Source organism: Phasianus colchicus, chromosome 1 (genome assembly GCF_987193195.1).
Source record: "Phasianus colchicus chromosome 1, bPhaCol1.hap1.1, whole genome shotgun sequence".
Taxonomy (NCBI): domain Eukaryota; kingdom Metazoa; phylum Chordata; class Aves; order Galliformes; family Phasianidae; genus Phasianus; species Phasianus colchicus.
In genome coordinates this window covers 30,398,607-30,415,801 of record NC_143436.1, presented here as the reverse complement: position 1 = coordinate 30,415,801, position 17,195 = coordinate 30,398,607, and the positions used below count along the sequence as shown (strand labels likewise).

Here is a 17,195-nt window from a genome sequence, read left to right as displayed (position 1 = left end):
CGAAAATAGTGACAAATGAAAAACAGGCATTTATATCAATATATTGTTGGGTATAAAATAAACTTCTATTCACAGAAGTTTTGTTGATGCACAGAAAAAACTTAGGTTTTTTTTTTTTTTTCCTCTCATCAGAATGTCAAAATAAAATTATTTTCTCTAAAATTTTTCTCCCTTCCAGTGCTTGAAGGAAGCCTGTAAACAGGAGGGGGAATGGCTGTTTACATGGATTGGTAGTGATAGGACTAGGGGGGATAAGTTTAAACTAGGACAGGGGAGGTTTAGGTTAGATATTAGGGGGAAGTTTTTCACACAGAGGGTGGTGACACACTGGAACAGGTTGCCCAAGGAGGCTGTGGATGCCCCATCCCTGGAGGCATTCAAGGCCAGGCTGGATGTGGCTCTGGGCAGCCTGGTCTGATGGTTGGCGACCCTGCCCAGGGCAGGAGGTTTGAAACTAGGTAATCTTTGAGATCCTTTTCAACTCAGGCCATTCTATGATTCTATGAAATAAAGCCTTTGTGTTGGGCATGGTGCTTTAAGCTAGCAGTCTGGGATGGGAAGCGTGTTCACTTATTGATTTTGTTCCCAGTGTGGTACAAAAATAAATGGTGGTGAAGTTGCAGTTTTTGCCTCGAGAGCTGGCCCTGGTGTATGCTGGCATCCATCATGCTTTGTATGCTTCACGTGTAATGAGCTCCTCGTTGACCTCATCTACTTCTACCAAGATGGAAAAATTCACTGTGGCAGACATCATGCTGAACTACTTAAGCCTCGATGCTCAGCCTGTGATGAGGTAAAATTCACACTTTGCATTCAATCCTCCCACCTGTTACTGGTCTGTTAACAAACTGCATCGTTTGCTTGGGCAATTACTAAGAGCAGATGCGTTCCCTCAAGCAGTAAGGGCTGTGGTGCACAGTTGTGTTTGAAAGCTGAGGGGTGTTTCATTTCTCATCAAAATGGCAATATGACAAGCAATGGGATTGTATTTAGAAAGCACGTGCCTGCTTGTATTTAGAATTGAATCTTGTAGATTGAATTAGGTAAAGAATCTGTTGAGATAGTCAAAAATGTCATCATAATAGCAGCTATTTTTTTGAGTTCTACAATCTTGCTTAATTTTTTTTGCTTTAAAAAGTAGTTTTTCTCCTTTCTTTGCTGTTTAAGAAAAGATCAAAATGGCACAGTAACTATAGGAAATTGCTGTTTCTATCACGGTACTCAAAAGCCAGTTAAATAGAAATAAATTTGATGTGCTAACTGTGCAAATAGGATATTTTGTTTGCTCTGAGTCCTGAAGTGAGTTTTTTTTCCCACTTTAATGAAAGTTCTTTTTTATCTCTTCAAAGATAATTTTTGCTGATGAGTGTACAGAAGCTGAAGGTCGCCACTGGCACATGAAACACTTCTGCTGCCTCGAGTGCGAAACAATCCTGGGTGGGCAGAGATACATCATGAAGGATGGGCGCCCATTCTGCTGTAGCTGTTTTGAATCTCTTTATGCAGAATACTGTGAGACCTGTGGGGAGCACATTGGTATGTATGTCCTTTTTAGGTTTTAAACTTACAAACTTAGGGAAAACCAATTTGAAAAAACAAAAATACATTCCAGAACTGTAGATTCTGTAAGTAATTTCTGAGAGAACCCAAAGTATTGCTGTTTCTCCCTTTCTAGGTGTTGACCATGCTCAGATGACCTATGATGGACAGCACTGGCACGCTACAGAGACTTGCTTTTCTTGTGCTCAGTGCAAGACCTCTTTGCTTGGCTGCCCTTTCCTTCCAAAGCAAGGGCAGATCTACTGTTCAAAAACCTGCAGCTTGGGTGAGGATGTTCATGCCTCCGATTCTTCTGATTCAGCTTTTCAGTCTGCTCGATCGAGAGACTCCAGGAGGAGCATTCGCATGGGAAAAAGCAGCCGCTCAGCTGACCAGTGCCGCCAGTCTCTCCTGCTGTCACCAGCCCTCAATTATAAATTTCCTGGTCTTTCAGGCAATGCTGACGATACACTTTCTCGTAAGCTGGATGATTTAAGCCTTTCAAGGCAAGAGGCAAGCTTTGTTAACGAAGACTTTTGGAAAGGAAGAGTAGAGCAAGAAATGCCTGAAGACCCTGAAGAATGGGCTGAACATGAAGACTACATGACTCAACTTCTTCTGAAGTTTGGTGATAAAAGCCTCTTCCAGCAACCTGCTGAAGTAGAGATTAGATCAAGTGAACACTGGATTTCTGATAGCATGGTCAAGAGCAAGTTGGACTTGAAAAAAAATAACCCAAGCCTAGCAAGTAAGAAATATCAGTCAGACATGTACTGGGCCCAATCACAAGATGGTTTGGGTGACTCTGCGTATGGCAGCCATCCTGGCCCTGCCAGCAGCAGAAAAATCCAGGAGCTGGACATGGAACATGGGGCATCAGGATACAAACATGACCAAACACCGTGGTATGGAGGTTCGCTTGAATGTTTGTCTGATCTGAAGCAGCAAGAACAAAGCGTTCGGGACTCGATGGATTCTTTGGCTTTGTCTAACATAACAGGTAATGGCAGGGGAAACTGAATGGTTTTGATGGAGAGGTCAAATCAAGCAAGGATGTTGTAGTATTTTGAAGCTTAAATCTGTGATATTTAAAAAGCTTTCACAGCAACAGATACATGTGAAGTAAGCAATAGCTTTTTTCAAGCACATATTCTTCCTTAAGATTTATTTATGCTATTTAAATTCTATTTAAATCCTTTTCTGCTTAAATTCTCTTTTTGCTTATAATGATGACAACATAAGCAATGTTAAGCAGACAACATAAACAATGTTAAGCAGACAACATAAGCAATGTTAAGCAGAGTAAAAGTGGTCTTGAACTCTGCATGCTATATACAAACCACTGCTTCAAGCAAATTCTGTACCTTAAGTACAGGAAGTTGCATTCTTTGCTAGGATAATTTTAAAGGTAATCTGTGAAACACTGTAGATTTCCTGATTTGCCTGTAAAAGTATGTAGAAAATCTGAAATAATAGTAACCTTTTTAGCCTTAGGAAATGAGGTTTATGAGATTATCTTTCTCCGTTGACTAAAGAGCAACTGATAATCCACTTTTGTGAACCTCCTTGTCAAATGTGACTGAAATTAGCCAAAAGTCAGATATTCAAGCATGTCTGTTATGTGTGTCGCCCTCCCATCCCTAGTCCCCAACAAAAATAACACAAAGCAGGACAATTGAGAATTGGCTAAAAGAGACACACTGCTTTCCTTCTGTAGCATGAATTATTCTAGCTACTCATATAGGTCAGAGCCAGCCATGTGCTGTGATACCCAAGCAGTTAAGAAGGAAATGATAAAAGGAGTTAGGTGTAGGGGTTAAGGAAGGAGGAACCACAGGTACTGCATTTGGGGGGGGGTTAGAGGGAGTATGAAACTCTTGTTCTGAGGAAGGGTCATTTGACACAAACCTGGAGGAAACCAGACCAGCTTAGTGTTGATAACTTTCTGAGAGTAAGAATCCTTCTCTGAGAGTGAGCCTAACTTTTTTGGAACAATGGCTGGAATACTGAATTTAGTGATACCAGTGATTTTAGCCTTACAAAATGGTAAGCATGGATTCTATGAGGGCTGCTCTGAGAGTAATGTCCCCTATTTTATTATGTTGGCCCATGATGGTGGTGGTATTCAGCCTCAGTAGAGGTTGAACCTTCCCACCAATATTCCATTCCATGCTGTTGCTGTGAGATGGATGGCAGCAGAGGGGCAGTCTGACACGATGATGTCTGACATGGAAGTGCGTATGGAGCAAAGATCTGTCACTGAATTATTCCATGCTGAAAAAAAAATGCATCTATTGCCATCCGTCTACACTTACTCAATGATGGAGACCAACCAGTGGATGTGAGCACAGTGAGGTGGTGGGTGGTGCATTTCAGTAGTGGCAACAGCAGATCACCTCTGCTGGGGCAGATTTTTATGTGCACAGCATGCAGGCTCTTGTTCATTGCTGGTTAAACTGCACAGCTAACAGTGGTGACTGTCGAAGAACGGTGTTACTGTGCTCTTCATGTCTGTTGTAGTTTCCACAGAAATCAGTACAGTGCATTACTTTCAGAGTGATCTACATAGAATAATTTGAAGTAATTCTTTTCTTAGAGGCTTAGCTTTATGTGTGTTAGAGCTGTTTAAATATTTTAAACTCACTAAAAACTTCTTCCATTCTCAATATCCTAATGATAGCTAGTACTTAAAGTAAGTAAAAACAATACTTACTTACTCTTATGTGAAGCTAGTCCTTTTCATAATAGTTTCAAAGAGCAGAATCCTGGAGTGGTTGAGGCTGGCAGGGACTTCTGGCTCCATCTGCCCCAGCCCCTGCTCAGCAGGGACATCCAGAGCAGGGTGCCCAGACCCACGTCCAGGTGGCTTCAGGAGATCTTCAAGGAGGGGAACCTCACAGCCTCTGGGCAGCCTGTGCCAGTGCTCCGTCACTGTACAGAAGCACAGAAGTGTTTCCTAGTGGTCAGAGGGAACCTCCTGTGTTTTAGCTTGTGCCCACTGCCTAACACTAACAAAGTCTGCTTTCATGAAGTGTTTTTAACATTTCATTGTGATACCTATTTCTTTGATATGTCTCTAATAATACTCTTCCTTCTTTTACCACTCCCACCATAGGGGCGTCAATGGATGGAGAAGGCAAGCCACGGCCATCTCTCTATTCTTTGCAAACTTTCCAAGAATTGGAGGCAGAGGACTGTGAGAAGATGAGCAACATGGGAACTCTGAATTCTTCAATGCTCCATCGGAGCACAGAGTCTTTGAAGAGTCTGAGCTCAGAGCTGTGTCAGGAAAAAGCATTACCAGAGGAAAAGCCAGCACATATGCCTGTATTGAGAAGATCTAAATCCCAGTCTAGACCACAGCAAGTCAAGTTTTCAGATGATGTTATTGATAATGGAAGTTACGAGAACGTTGAAATTCGACAACCTCCAATGAGTGAACGGACTCGTAGGCGCGTTTATCATTTTGAAGAACGTGGAAATCGACCTTCTCATCATCGCAGAAGAAGTAGGAAATCTCGTTCAGATAATGCACTTAATTTGGCCACAGAAAGAAGATACTCTCCAAAAGAGAGGTTTCGTTATTACTCACCTCAGGATCATGAAAAATTTATTCAAAATAAAAGCTCACGTGAGTTTCGGGCCTATATTCAAAATGCGGAGCTGTATGGCCAGTATGCCCATACTAGTTCTGATTATGCACTGAGGAATCAGGCCGTTGATAAATTTTTTGGATTATACGGTGAGGAAGACGACTCCTGGTGCTCAACTTCATCCTCGTCATCAGATTCTGAAGAGGAAGGGTATTTCCTAGGACAGCCAATTCCGCAGCCACGGTCGCTGAGATACCCGTACTACACAGATGACCTTTCTGGGCCAACTAATGCGTTATCTAGTTCTCAGTTTGGACAAAGGACAACCAAATCAAAGAAGAAGAAGAGGGGACACAAAGGGAAAAACTGCATCATTTCTTAACTTCTTGTAACAGTTGGGAAGACCGGTCAACTCTAGCTACAGTTTGAACCACATCTTTTTATATTAATAATTGTACTTAGGCAAGTTGCTAAGGTTCTTAATGCTTTGCCAGTTTAACTGATAACCCATTCAGAGTTTACATTGTGAAAGTAAAGTAACATTGGGAAATGTCACTATGCCAAATGACGATCTGTTCAGATTTTGCTAGGTTTACATACTGTGTTTCAGCTGTCAAAATATTGTTGCTGTGTTCTTGATGCAGACTTTTTGTAGACATTATTTTACGCTCTCTATTCACCCACATTCAGTTATCTGAGAGAGAGGATTCAGTGAAGATCAATAAATAAAACTGTCAGTCCTGTACTGTAGCTGTACATACCCCATACAGGGTGATGCTCAACTTCTCTCCATCAGACAGATGGCTATAGACAGTGCCCTCTCCTCATCGATGAAACTCATTCTTCCTCTTTGATGTTTCCCTACAAAAACTGGAATTATTATTTTTTTTTTTAACTTACTTAGGAAGAAGCTGCTTTTCCATAGATTCCCCCATTAATGTGTGAAAAATCAGACTGTGGGAGCTGAAATGCCTGAGGCTTTGATATATCCTAAAGCAGCAGTAAATGGTTTACACGTTTAACTTCTATGTTTTTCCTTCCAGTTTTTGTTGTTTTTTAAAATAACTCCATCCTGTGTTGTTGTTGGTTTTTTTTTTTTGTGCCTGTTAAAAGGAAGATATTAATTCAGCTGTTGGAATTGGACTTGACTGCCAGCGAGCAGTGATGGCGTTTATGTCATTTCCTCCGCAACAAAGCACTGAAAGAGAAAGGTACAAATGGTGGGATCCTTTGCTCAGGCACATAACCCCATTTAAGTCAATGAATCTACTTACATAACAAAGAGTTTCATAAGGGCTTAAAGGATTAGGCTCCAAAATTCTGTCTTTTCAAATGTATTATCCAGGTTTTAAAACGTATTAGTTGCAATTCTAAATCAAAAAAATTGCTATTTATAACGTAGTATTTCATAGGCTTAAATGTATTCATAATTTAACAGTGCAAATACGAATGTACATATTGTACAGTTAAGATTTTTAAAAGCTGAATATTTTTATATCCCTGAATTTGAAGAAGTTTGTTACGATATCAAACTAGATTTGTTAGGGGTTTAACAGCAGCATTATGGATGAAATAGTGCTTGTATTTTAGTCAGGGAGTTTAAAAATATTGAAAAATGTTTAGTGCAAAACAGCTTAATTTTGTCTACTAGGTATTAAAAGCTCTGTATGCATGGTGGGGCTCTGTAAATACTCTCCAAACTATGGCCCTCTTAATCTTGCAAGTGTTATTTATGGGTCAAGCAAAATGTAAACTATATAAATGTAAAAACCACACAAGCCTGGAATATATCAGTACAACAAATACGCAACTCCTGTGGATGTGGATTTTTTTCTTATTGTTCCCCTCTTTTCTCAGAAGTCATCTCCGTGTTTGCTTACATCAAGGGAGAGAGACGCAGGGTTGTCCTAGAAGGCAAGTTGGTAAAGTAGTTGCCTTGAATTCACCTTCAAGTTAAAGCATTGAGAGAAGCTTATTTTAAGTAAAGAGCAGGAATTTGTTACTTAATACTGATGTCTGCCCACTGAAATAGTAAACACTAAAACAGCAGGCTGCCTGATACCACCTGAACACAGGTAATTAATGAAGAAACAGGTGCTTCTTACATAAACAGAACTGGCAGACTGAACTGAAGTCATTTTTAAGGATATAAAAAGTTTTGGAATAAAAGCAGGTAGAAATTAGGGATAGAATGGACACAGAGTATTGCTCACACCCAACAAATTGAAGTTATTGTTACAGCTGAGTTAAAATAGCTGTTACTTGCTTGTATATTTCGGGGTAAAATAAGCAGAAGATCCTTTATTCCCAGAGGTGTTATTCACCACATAAGTCCTTTTCTAGTACAAACAAGTCTTGTGTACATGAAAGATGATCAAAGTAATATCATGCTACATCATAGGGGCCCATGGGCGGCTTGCGGGATGCCTCCAGCTGGCAGGCTGCCCCGGTGGCTTAGGCAGCATTTGCTTTTCTGGCAGCTAAATGGCTGTTGTGCTTAAGGACATTACAGCAGCCAGCCTGCTAAAGGCTTCCAGGACTTGAGGAGTGATACTGACTTGTTAGTGTTTTCCCCCAGATACTCAAACACAGATTGGGATTTTCCATTCTTAACTGCATTTGCAAACACAGGTCATCAAGATCCTCTGGAACAACATACCATGCTGCCACAGCTGGGCCCATTTTGGAGCAAGTGCTTCATGCAGATATGTCCCAGCAGCACTTGTTCTGAACTGTCTTACACCATCTTCAGAGATGCAGCACATACACACTCTCCCAAAGCACAAAGCCTTATGGAGTATCACATGATAAACGCTTTCCAATCATTGTGTGTGATCACTTCTTTCTTTTTCTTTTAAACAACACTACTATTGAATGCAGATATCTAGTGTCATTTCTAAGCTGTCTTCAGAGAGTTCACTTCCATAGCACCTCCCTCTTAACCTCCAGATAAATGAGTTGAAAGATGACTCTCTTCCCCATACTGCTATTAAAACAAAACAAGCCAAAGAAAAAAAAGCAGCCATTCTTTCCAGCCCAAGGCAAGAGCTGTGATCTCTCTTCTCTTGAGACAACACTCGGTGAAGGTACAGCTGCACAGCACGATGCCCAGGGAAGCAGTGCTTTGGCTGAGCAGCTTCCTCAGGGCTAGTTAGGCACCTCAGCTTTGAGGCACATCGCTCTCCCTTACCTAGAATCATAGAACAGAATCATAGGATTGCTCAGGTTGGAAAAGACCTTAAAGATCATCGAGTCCAATCTCAACCTAACTATACTACCCTAACTAACAAATGTCTGCTCCCTCCTCCATTTTTAAACACATCCAGGGATGGTGACTCAACCACCTCCCTGGGGAGCCTATTCCAGTGCTTAACAACCCTTTCTGTAAAGAAGTTTTTCCTGATATCCAACCTAAACTTACCCTGGTGCAACCTGAGGCCATTTCCTCTCGTCCTGTCACCTAAGTAAGTGTCACTACTCACTTATTCTAGGCTGCAGGGCTGCAAACAATAAGACTATTAGAAACAATTAGGAAGTTGTGTTTTCTGAGGATCGCTGAGGGACATTCCCATCATGGGAAGACTAACAGGTGCCTGTAACCACACCTAACAAAACAGGCAATTTTTTGTACTACTACCCAATTCAGATATTATATGCTAATATACAGATGACTGTAAGACTGTTTTGCTTTTCTGCAGCTTAATATAGAAGATTGCTCCTTCATGATAACAGTTTCTTTTGAGAAATGTTTCTAATCCATTCTTCCATCTTAATATGAAGGAAATGATACGGTCTATAGTGCCCACTGCCTGCACTCGACACAGGTACAGAATGTACAGCTTCAGTTTTGCATTATTGGAAAGGGTGCCTATATTGTGAGAGGAGCTTATACCTTCATGATACCAAGAAACGTTTAGGCCACACTTCCTCACCTTCCCAAAAGACGAAATCCTGCACAGAAACACAGTCACAAGGAAGCAGTTCCTCTGATAAGCTGTACTGGCTCCCTTTCTATCTGTAGTGGCTGTATTGCTGACTTTCACCCTAACCGCTCCACTTGTTGCTCAAGGCTGCCAGCTCACCCCCACTGAGAAGACAGATTCATTCATATTCTCTGCAGCCTTAGCAGCTAATTCTACTCTTGTTTCCTTCCACTTCCTCTTCCCCTTTCATTCTTTAAGGGCATCTGCACGTTAATGAGTCCTAGAAGTATGTTGTGTTTCCAAGAGCTCCTGAAGGGACAAAGAACAATTCCTCATGCACAGCATCTGGTTCCTTCCGTCAGTGCTTTTCCTGCCCCTTTCTAGCAGTGCCCTTGAGGCTCTACACGAGACCAAAGACAACTTCTTATACTGATACAAAATAAAATTCCTTGCTCCTACAGGAAGCAAGAATAAGAAAATGTATTTCTTGCTCAAGCGTAAGTGGCATAACATTTTACTGACATCAGCATCAAGGATACATCACAAAAGGTTACTCGTGAACATTCAACATCATGACAAGTATTAAACAGGGAAAAAACAGCCGCCAATCACTTTCATAGAAACAGCATTTATTAAAAAAATAAAAATAAAAGTGTCTCCTTAGATTATCAGTAAAAATAAATCAATTAAAAAAAAAAAAAAGAAAGCTAAGAACAACCTAGGAAGATATTGCTGGCCTACTGACTAACTGCAAAAACACAACAGCGTTGTAAGCTCTATTGAAAAGCACTTGAAAAATCAGATACTTTTAGAAGCCTGATTAAATTTCACAGTGAGAACAAAAGAGACTCCTAACACAACGTACAGTAACAACGGACAAAAAATATATTAAGCATGAATTCACTGTTTTCTTCTTTAGTGTTTCTAACCCAAAGCAGAAGCTCAGATCTACCACCTGAAAACTATCTGGTCCATAGTGAGCCCTATTTGCTACATTTCTGTCTGAGAGGACGATGCCTGTGGTTGCAGGACAAGCCAGGCTGTTGCAAAAAGGGCTGTTGCAAAAAGGTCTAGCTGCTGTGCCGTCACAGGTCACCTTTCTTTCCCACCCTAAATCAGCACCCAGTGAGCTTTTCCCTAACCCTGCAGCCCTGACATTAAAACTAATCAGGCATCTCAGGAATCGGATGTAATATATATTTAATGCACCGTATCAAGGTTTGTCTGTGTAAGATGCTGTGATAAGAGTACCTTGTATGTGCAAAATCACTGCCATTGTATTTACTTTTCTGCAAACCATTTGGCAGAAATCTGAGAAGCTACTTAATAAGGGGCTAAATTCATTGACATTTTCACTTAATACTGTGCGTATGGGAAATGGTGAACTTCAGTTGTTAGCCCTTTTACAGAAGGGCTATGTTTCTAAATACACGTATAGAAAGCAATTGTGTTTACTTTTTCTTGACTATGACTCCAATTCTCCCTTTCCCTAAAACATTCAAGAAAAACAGTATCACCTTATACGTACACATACCAATAGTCAGGATACCTACCACTGCCAACGATTCCTAAGTTACGTTTCATAACTGCAACGCAGTGGCACGGCACTGGCAGTCCCTTGTCTCTACTCAACCATTTTTCCCAGCTACAAGTCACTCTCTATCAGGCCAAAAATGGCCTCAGACACTACACTACTACAGAATCATTTAGGTTTGAAATGACGCACTTGGCGCCTACTTAGGGTTTAACTTCACATTATACCTGATCTGAAGCAATTTGGAGTTAGTAAATAGAGGGATGGCCCAGACCTCTGGCACTCCAAATTCCTGTGCCTTCTTGATTTCTGAAGATTTACACGGCCTCCTAATTGTGAAAACTGATGCACAAAAAATGGTGAAGTTTAAGGGAGAAGAGGGGGGAAAGGGTAAAAGCAGAGACCTTTCCTCAGTGTCTGCCTGTGGTTACATTCTGTGAGGTATAGTTCAAAAATATGTATGTATAAAAATCATTACAAAAGAAAAGAGCTGCAAACAGTTAACAAAAATTGGAATTAATTCTACATAATACTGCTTACTAGTAATGACTTACAGTGTGGAAAACACCAACATATAAAAAGCATTTGCAGAAGTAGAGTAGGTTCTTCTAACATTGAGCAGGCAGAGTTCCTCTGGCAAAGACTAGACATAAACCCTGGTGTAATTTTACAGAATCAATCTGAAATTCAAAATTAAACTATAATAAATAAATTAAATCATAGTTGTGAGCAATTTTACAGATCTTCCTTGCCTACAGTATATATGAACACCAGACATATTTCTGCATAAGCTAAGGAAGGAAGAACTTGTTTTAATGTTCTTGTTTTAATAAAAAACGTTTCTGGTTATGCTTACAAACACTGAAATGCAAGTGCACAAACATCAGACTGGATGTGTTTTGCCAGGTAACTGCGTAGCTTGTCACTTTACAGAATTTTTGAAGAAAAAACCATCTTTTTCAAAGGAATACATGTCAACAAGTACAGGTAGAAAGAATACAACTGTGGAGACCACAATGAACAAGGTACAGCCAGCTGAGCTATGAAGTAGCACAGGCCTTGGGTTCAAATCTTCAACACAAACTCCCCTTTCCCCACAAGAAACAGATGTATGCATTGCAGTGCACATACTGTATGCAGAGTTCTAAAACTGTATTTTTGTCTTAGTATGAGCCATCTTTGAAGGATTCTGATATATCTTGGTTGGCAGCATCGTACTGAGCAATGAAATGTTTGAGTTCTTCAATGCATCGCTCACCTATTTCATGCAAATTCTGTCTCAGAGCAAACTGAATGGACTTCTCTAATGACGGATCTTTATCGATCAGCATCTTCACCACCATGCCAAAGGTTTCGCAGTCTTGTCTGTATACCTAGGAACAACACATTTTAGAAAACAGTTAAATATAAGACTGTCTACATTAGCATACCAATAGTCCTCTGAGTTAGGAGCTACTGCACAGCCAAAACCAAAGAGCATTGAATTTAACGAGTTTCAGCTGTAAGAAATATTTGCCTTCTCTTCTCTTCTGACCAACTTTAATACAAATGTACCCAGTACAGGACTACGCAAACACAAGAAATAATTCTTATTGGAAGAAATGCCAAAAAAGAGAACAAGTTCCTTTTGCAACACTATTTAGTAAATAATGGCAGAAGAAAGTGCAAATGCTAAACCAGATTTTTGTAAAATGATATGTAAAATGAATATAACTGTTGTGCAAATTGAACCAGCAATCTCAATCTTTACACAGCGCTAACTTAGTTTTAATTTTTCATAGTGCTTTAAATACAAGTAATATTCAAATATTTTCACCAGATAAAGTTTATTTATTGGATCTCCATCTCTCACAGAAGTCCTTGGCAAACATAACTTGTAAGAAGTTTGACTGCATGTGTGATTCAACCAATAAGGATAAAAGAAATCTTGGCAGTAGTCCTTCACCTTTTTCAGATTCCAAATGAGGTTATTAATCAAACACCACCAAAAGAGGAGCATATCAAAGTCTTTCAACTACCAGAAGCAGTTCGGTTTCACACAATCCTACTTTATTTGACAAATTTCAGAAAACACAATGAATTTTTGAAGAAAGGTAAATCAGTTGCATATCTCCACGTTTTACAAGAAGAATAAATATGTCGATATTTCTCAATATTTCAATATTATGCTAGAACTTCTGTAATGTTATGTGAACTTTTCCTAGCACATTAATCTGTATTTTGCCTGCTGTAGAGAGCCTGCTTTGCAGGGGGTTGGACTCAATGATCTCTAGAGGTCCCTTCCAGCACCTACAATTCTGTGAATCTGTGGTATTTTGTGCACAGATGATGCTATTGTATATAAAGGATTCTCTGTATTACAGAACAAAGGGGGGGGGGGGGGGGGGGGAAGGGGGAAGGGGGAGAGGAGAAAAATAGAAAAAGAGGAAGAAGAGAGAACAAAAACCTGAACCAAACAGAATTCTCCCACCAATGCTACACTACTTTTTTCTATTTATCATTGTCAGAAACATAATGATTTAACACAATATTCTCATTAAAGACTTGTCAAACGTTTGACAGTATATTCTATGATGCTGTAAGTTTAAAACCAGATCCATTTTTCAAACAGTGGTTAGGAAACGAAAGAAAATCTATTGAGAGGAACTCATTTTCAAGAGAGATTACGAAGTCAAAAACAACAGTGCAGTCCAAAACAGATTGGTGCAAAACACCTCAAATGTGGAAACAGCGCACACGTGGCATTTTTTCAAAGATTGGGTTTGTTTCCTGCTTTATACGTTCAGTTGTCTGGTAGCAAAAATATCAGAAACAGAGATTCTCACAGAGCTCACTTTTCACAGCAAGTGAAGTAGGATACTTGCTAAGAGAAATTAAAACAGAGCAGATGTTAGCTCCTTTTTTTCCTGATTCTTTCCAAGGAAAAAGCTCAGGAAGAATTGCTGTGTCTGATTAGCCACATGACAGACAGATGGTATTTCATTTGGAAAACGCACGCCTTTCAAGTGCTTGCAGCAGGCTTCCTATCACCTTCACAGAATGATTTTGGAAAGTTCTTTTTAACCCCAAAGCCATTATGTTAGAGAGGAAATGGTTCAAAAGGTTGGTGAGATTTTTTTTTCTTATTCCACGTCTATTTATCCTATTCACACCTCCTTCAGACCAAGGACGTGTGAATGATCTTCCGCAGGTAAACTGCCCCGATAACCAACAGTCTTACAGCCTGCAGAGCAACACTGACACCTGTGAGATCTCAGCACAAATGGAGAACACAGGCAACACTGCCCCATCTCTTATGCTGTAAGGTACCCTGGAACAGGGCCAATGTAAGTGCTCTCCACTCTAAGCTGGTCTTCAAATGAGTGGCACATAGCGCCCTGATATTTCTCTCCCGCATCCTGAAGAAACAACCCAGATGAAATGTTTTGAACTTCAGCATGTAAAGATTTGTGCATATTTTTCTTCCAAAGACTCACAAAAGAAGCCTGGAAGGAGAATCAAGTGGGCCACCACCACTGTTGAGTCTGCAGTCAGAGAAGACACTTTGCTGACACAATGAAGTGGAAACAAATGCCTTCGTACAAGAGATGAATGTTTTCAGCAACATTGCTCTTTTGCGACAAAAGACTTAAAAAATGGAATACCTGACACAGAGGAAGAAGGCAGAAGGTGGGGCAGGAAGGTATTTCTAGCAACAGAAAACAAAGGAAACAGCTCAGCTCCTGTAACAACAATTGAGTAATTTTCCCTCAACAAGCTTTCTAGCCTCATTGCTAATTCTGATGCTCCCAATGCAATCTGCCTCCTCCTCAACTGTGCTAATAAGCCTATTTATATAGCTGCAACAAAAATTGCATCACTGAAATGATCCCTTTTCAAATTACTTCCCTCCAATTAACGTGATTCAGTGATTCAATTCTAAAACCAGATGCATCAGCACAAGTGAAGAACCGAGAACCACAGTTGAGAAGGGAAAATAACTTCATAAACCAGACTATCTGAAACCAGCGCATGAAAACTGTCAGAGAGAAGTTACCGTGCTTTACAGAAGGGAACTGAGACTATCATTCACAAGAATATCAATTACAGGAGAATATGAACTATTGATGAACTATTTTTAAGAACTGCGAAAGTATTCAAAGCTGCTGAAAGCAAAGATGGTGGCTGTGCATATTCATATCCATCTTCTCTACAGAAGAGAAGAAAGCTAGTACTGGGAAATAAGCAGAGAAATGTTGCTTGAGAAAAAGAAACTGCAGAAAATACTCCAAAAAAAGCTCTGTTAGAGAAGAATACTGGAAGAACTTACAACCCAGCAAGGTTGCAAAATATCCCCACCTTTAAAATTCCAGCTGATACTGATTTTGAGTTCAAACCATGGAACATTTGTCTGTAAGCAGCTGGAGCTGAAACCTGAAAATGATTCCATGTGTGGGGAAAGAAGAACTAGTGCTTATAGTGAAAAACAAAAATGGAACGATAGCAACAATGCGACCATTCTGTCTGATATATGTGTAACCCTGAAAACAGCTAAAGCCAAAGGATGATCCAAGGCCATAGTGTACTTTTACACTCTGAACTAAGCTATAGCACCAGCATAATGAACAGAACACGTATTACTACAGCAAGCAGATGGAGGAGGAGTAGAAACAGGTGTTCCATTCCTAAATATCTTTTTGGTTTTTAATGTATGTCATACATATACCTGTACTCTAAGTACAATTTACCAGTGAAGGAAAAGCTGCATTCAAATTATCTCTGGAAAACCTTTCCAAGGTCAGCAAAACATCCATGAGCTCAGAGGATCACAAAGATGCTTACTTTATATTACTCACATGATGTTTTAACTTCTTTTCACTCCTACATGATAATAGCCTAGAAGCTCTGGCTGAGATCAGCCCTTCACTGTGCTAGTCTGTATAAGCATTTTGGCTTTACCAAAATGCAAATCTAAATGTTGCACCTACAGCACACCAGTGAACACTCTTCCTATATTCGAGAAATCTAAACCAAAAGTTGCACCACTAAAACTGTTTAAATATAGCTAAGGGCCTGAGTGGACATTGCCTTCCAGATCCAGCTAGAGCAATAAGGATGTCAGCCCCCACCTTTTCTGCCCACCAACTGAAGGTGACTGAGCCCTACAACTCTCCAGAGTTAACCTCAAAGCAAGTCAACAGTGACTTAAATAAAATTTTTGATGATGATGTGAAAGAGACAAAGGATACTGCAGATTATCTTCTTCTCCTCAGGGACATTAACCTCTGAGGGTGGAGAGGCAAAAGCAACCACCTGGAGACTACTCATTTATTATATTCTGATGTCCCTTCTACAGTGGTCATCTAATGCCAGTTTTGACTTAAATCAGATGATGCTTGTGGAATGGCTCAGCTGATGTATGAGCACCAGTTCACACCATCCTCTAAACATCATCACCAAAACTTGGTTGTAACTTCAAATTCTGGGTGTGGGTGAAATTATACCTAGCTAGGGAACGCCTTGATGTCATGTCTACTACTCACTGACAGTCTGCATCATTTCCTTTCCATGCCTTGCACAGTACGGTGTACTTCTTCAAAACTATCTGGAGCTGCCCATGCATTTTGCACAACAGAGCTGCTGGACAACATAAATGAACACTAACGAGAACAGAAATCAGAACATAAAATTTCCCCCCTTGCAGGAGACTACAGTCTGCAGGACACTCAACTCAGATACTTTGACTCCTTGGTCTTGAAGTCTTGCATACCTGACCAAAAAGCTTTATTTCAACAATACAAATAGACACAGTAATCAAAGGGGCTGTGGAAAACCAGGAAGGTTAAAGTGGAGATAATCACTAACCTTATTTAAGCCTACGGCAGTTTTCCCAACCTAGCTCTACATCCTGACCCTTAAGGCTCCGTTCAGCACAGACAAAGGTGAGTTAGGGCTGTGGCACAGAAACCACGTTAAACAGCCTGCAACCCTTAGATACTAACTCACCCTTGAGAAGATCCAACATGTTCAGCAATCACAACTAATGCCTGTGATTCATGCAAGTAATCACTTTATATATTATCTTTCAGAAGACAGAAACTGCTCCGTTACTAAGGGCACAATTCCCACAAGTATCAAATGCCCCATGCAAGGAGAGAAGCAACACACTCCCTGATAGTTATTTGATTTCTGACAAAGGCAGTGCTTGAACTTGCAGAGCACAGGGTTGAAAGCCATACCACATCCCATTAATGAAAGAGCAAACTGCCTGAAATCTCTCTCGCTTCAATGAAGCCCCAGGGCTCCTCTGCAGCAGACAGAGGTAACAGCTTTCATTCCCCCAGCTGATAGCTAGGTTGGTATAGCCCTCTGGTGGTATCAGTCAGCTTTTTATTTCCCTTCCTCAGCAGCCCTAAAATAAACCCGACAAAGCACTCTTCTGTTAACACAACCACACCTCTGCCAGGTTTTCCCAGCATGAGCAGACTGACTGTGAGCTACACGAAAAGATTCTGTAATGTAGACCTAGCTCTGAGCTGATTGCAAATGCAATCAAATCTTACATTGTAATTGTGCATGTAAGTACTAGCAAATTGGGAAGTCGGTGAACAATCAGTGACTTCAATA

The 17,195-nt window shown here is 40.3% G+C and overlaps 2 protein-coding genes across 9 annotated transcripts in view; one reads left to right on the top strand and one right to left on the bottom strand.

Moving 5' to 3' along the window:
* The window catches only part of PRICKLE1 (prickle planar cell polarity protein 1), a 60,618-nt gene extending 54,811 nt beyond the window's left edge, over positions 1 to 5,807 (top strand). For all 3 annotated transcript variants that reach the window (XM_031589568.2, XM_090137820.1, XM_090137816.1), the window contains exons 5-8: positions 590 to 793; positions 1,350 to 1,536; positions 1,676 to 2,539; positions 4,655 to 5,807. In XM_031589568.2, coding sequence (XP_031445428.1) covers positions 590 to 793; positions 1,350 to 1,536; positions 1,676 to 2,539; positions 4,655 to 5,514 — 2,115 coding nt within the window. In that variant the 3' untranslated portion in view covers positions 5,515 to 5,807. The remainder of the gene's footprint in view (positions 1 to 589; positions 794 to 1,349; positions 1,537 to 1,675; positions 2,540 to 4,654) is intronic.
* Positions 5,808 to 6,463: 656 nt separating this feature from the next.
* PPHLN1 (periphilin 1) overlaps positions 6,464 to 17,195 on the bottom strand; it is a 73,638-nt gene continuing 62,906 nt past the window's right edge. For all 6 annotated transcript variants that reach the window (XM_031589569.2, XM_031589572.2, XM_031589573.2 and 3 more), the window contains one exon: positions 6,464 to 11,962. In XM_031589569.2, coding sequence (XP_031445429.1) covers positions 11,753 to 11,962 — 210 coding nt within the window. In that variant the 3' untranslated portion in view covers positions 6,464 to 11,752. The remainder of the gene's footprint in view (positions 11,963 to 17,195) is intronic.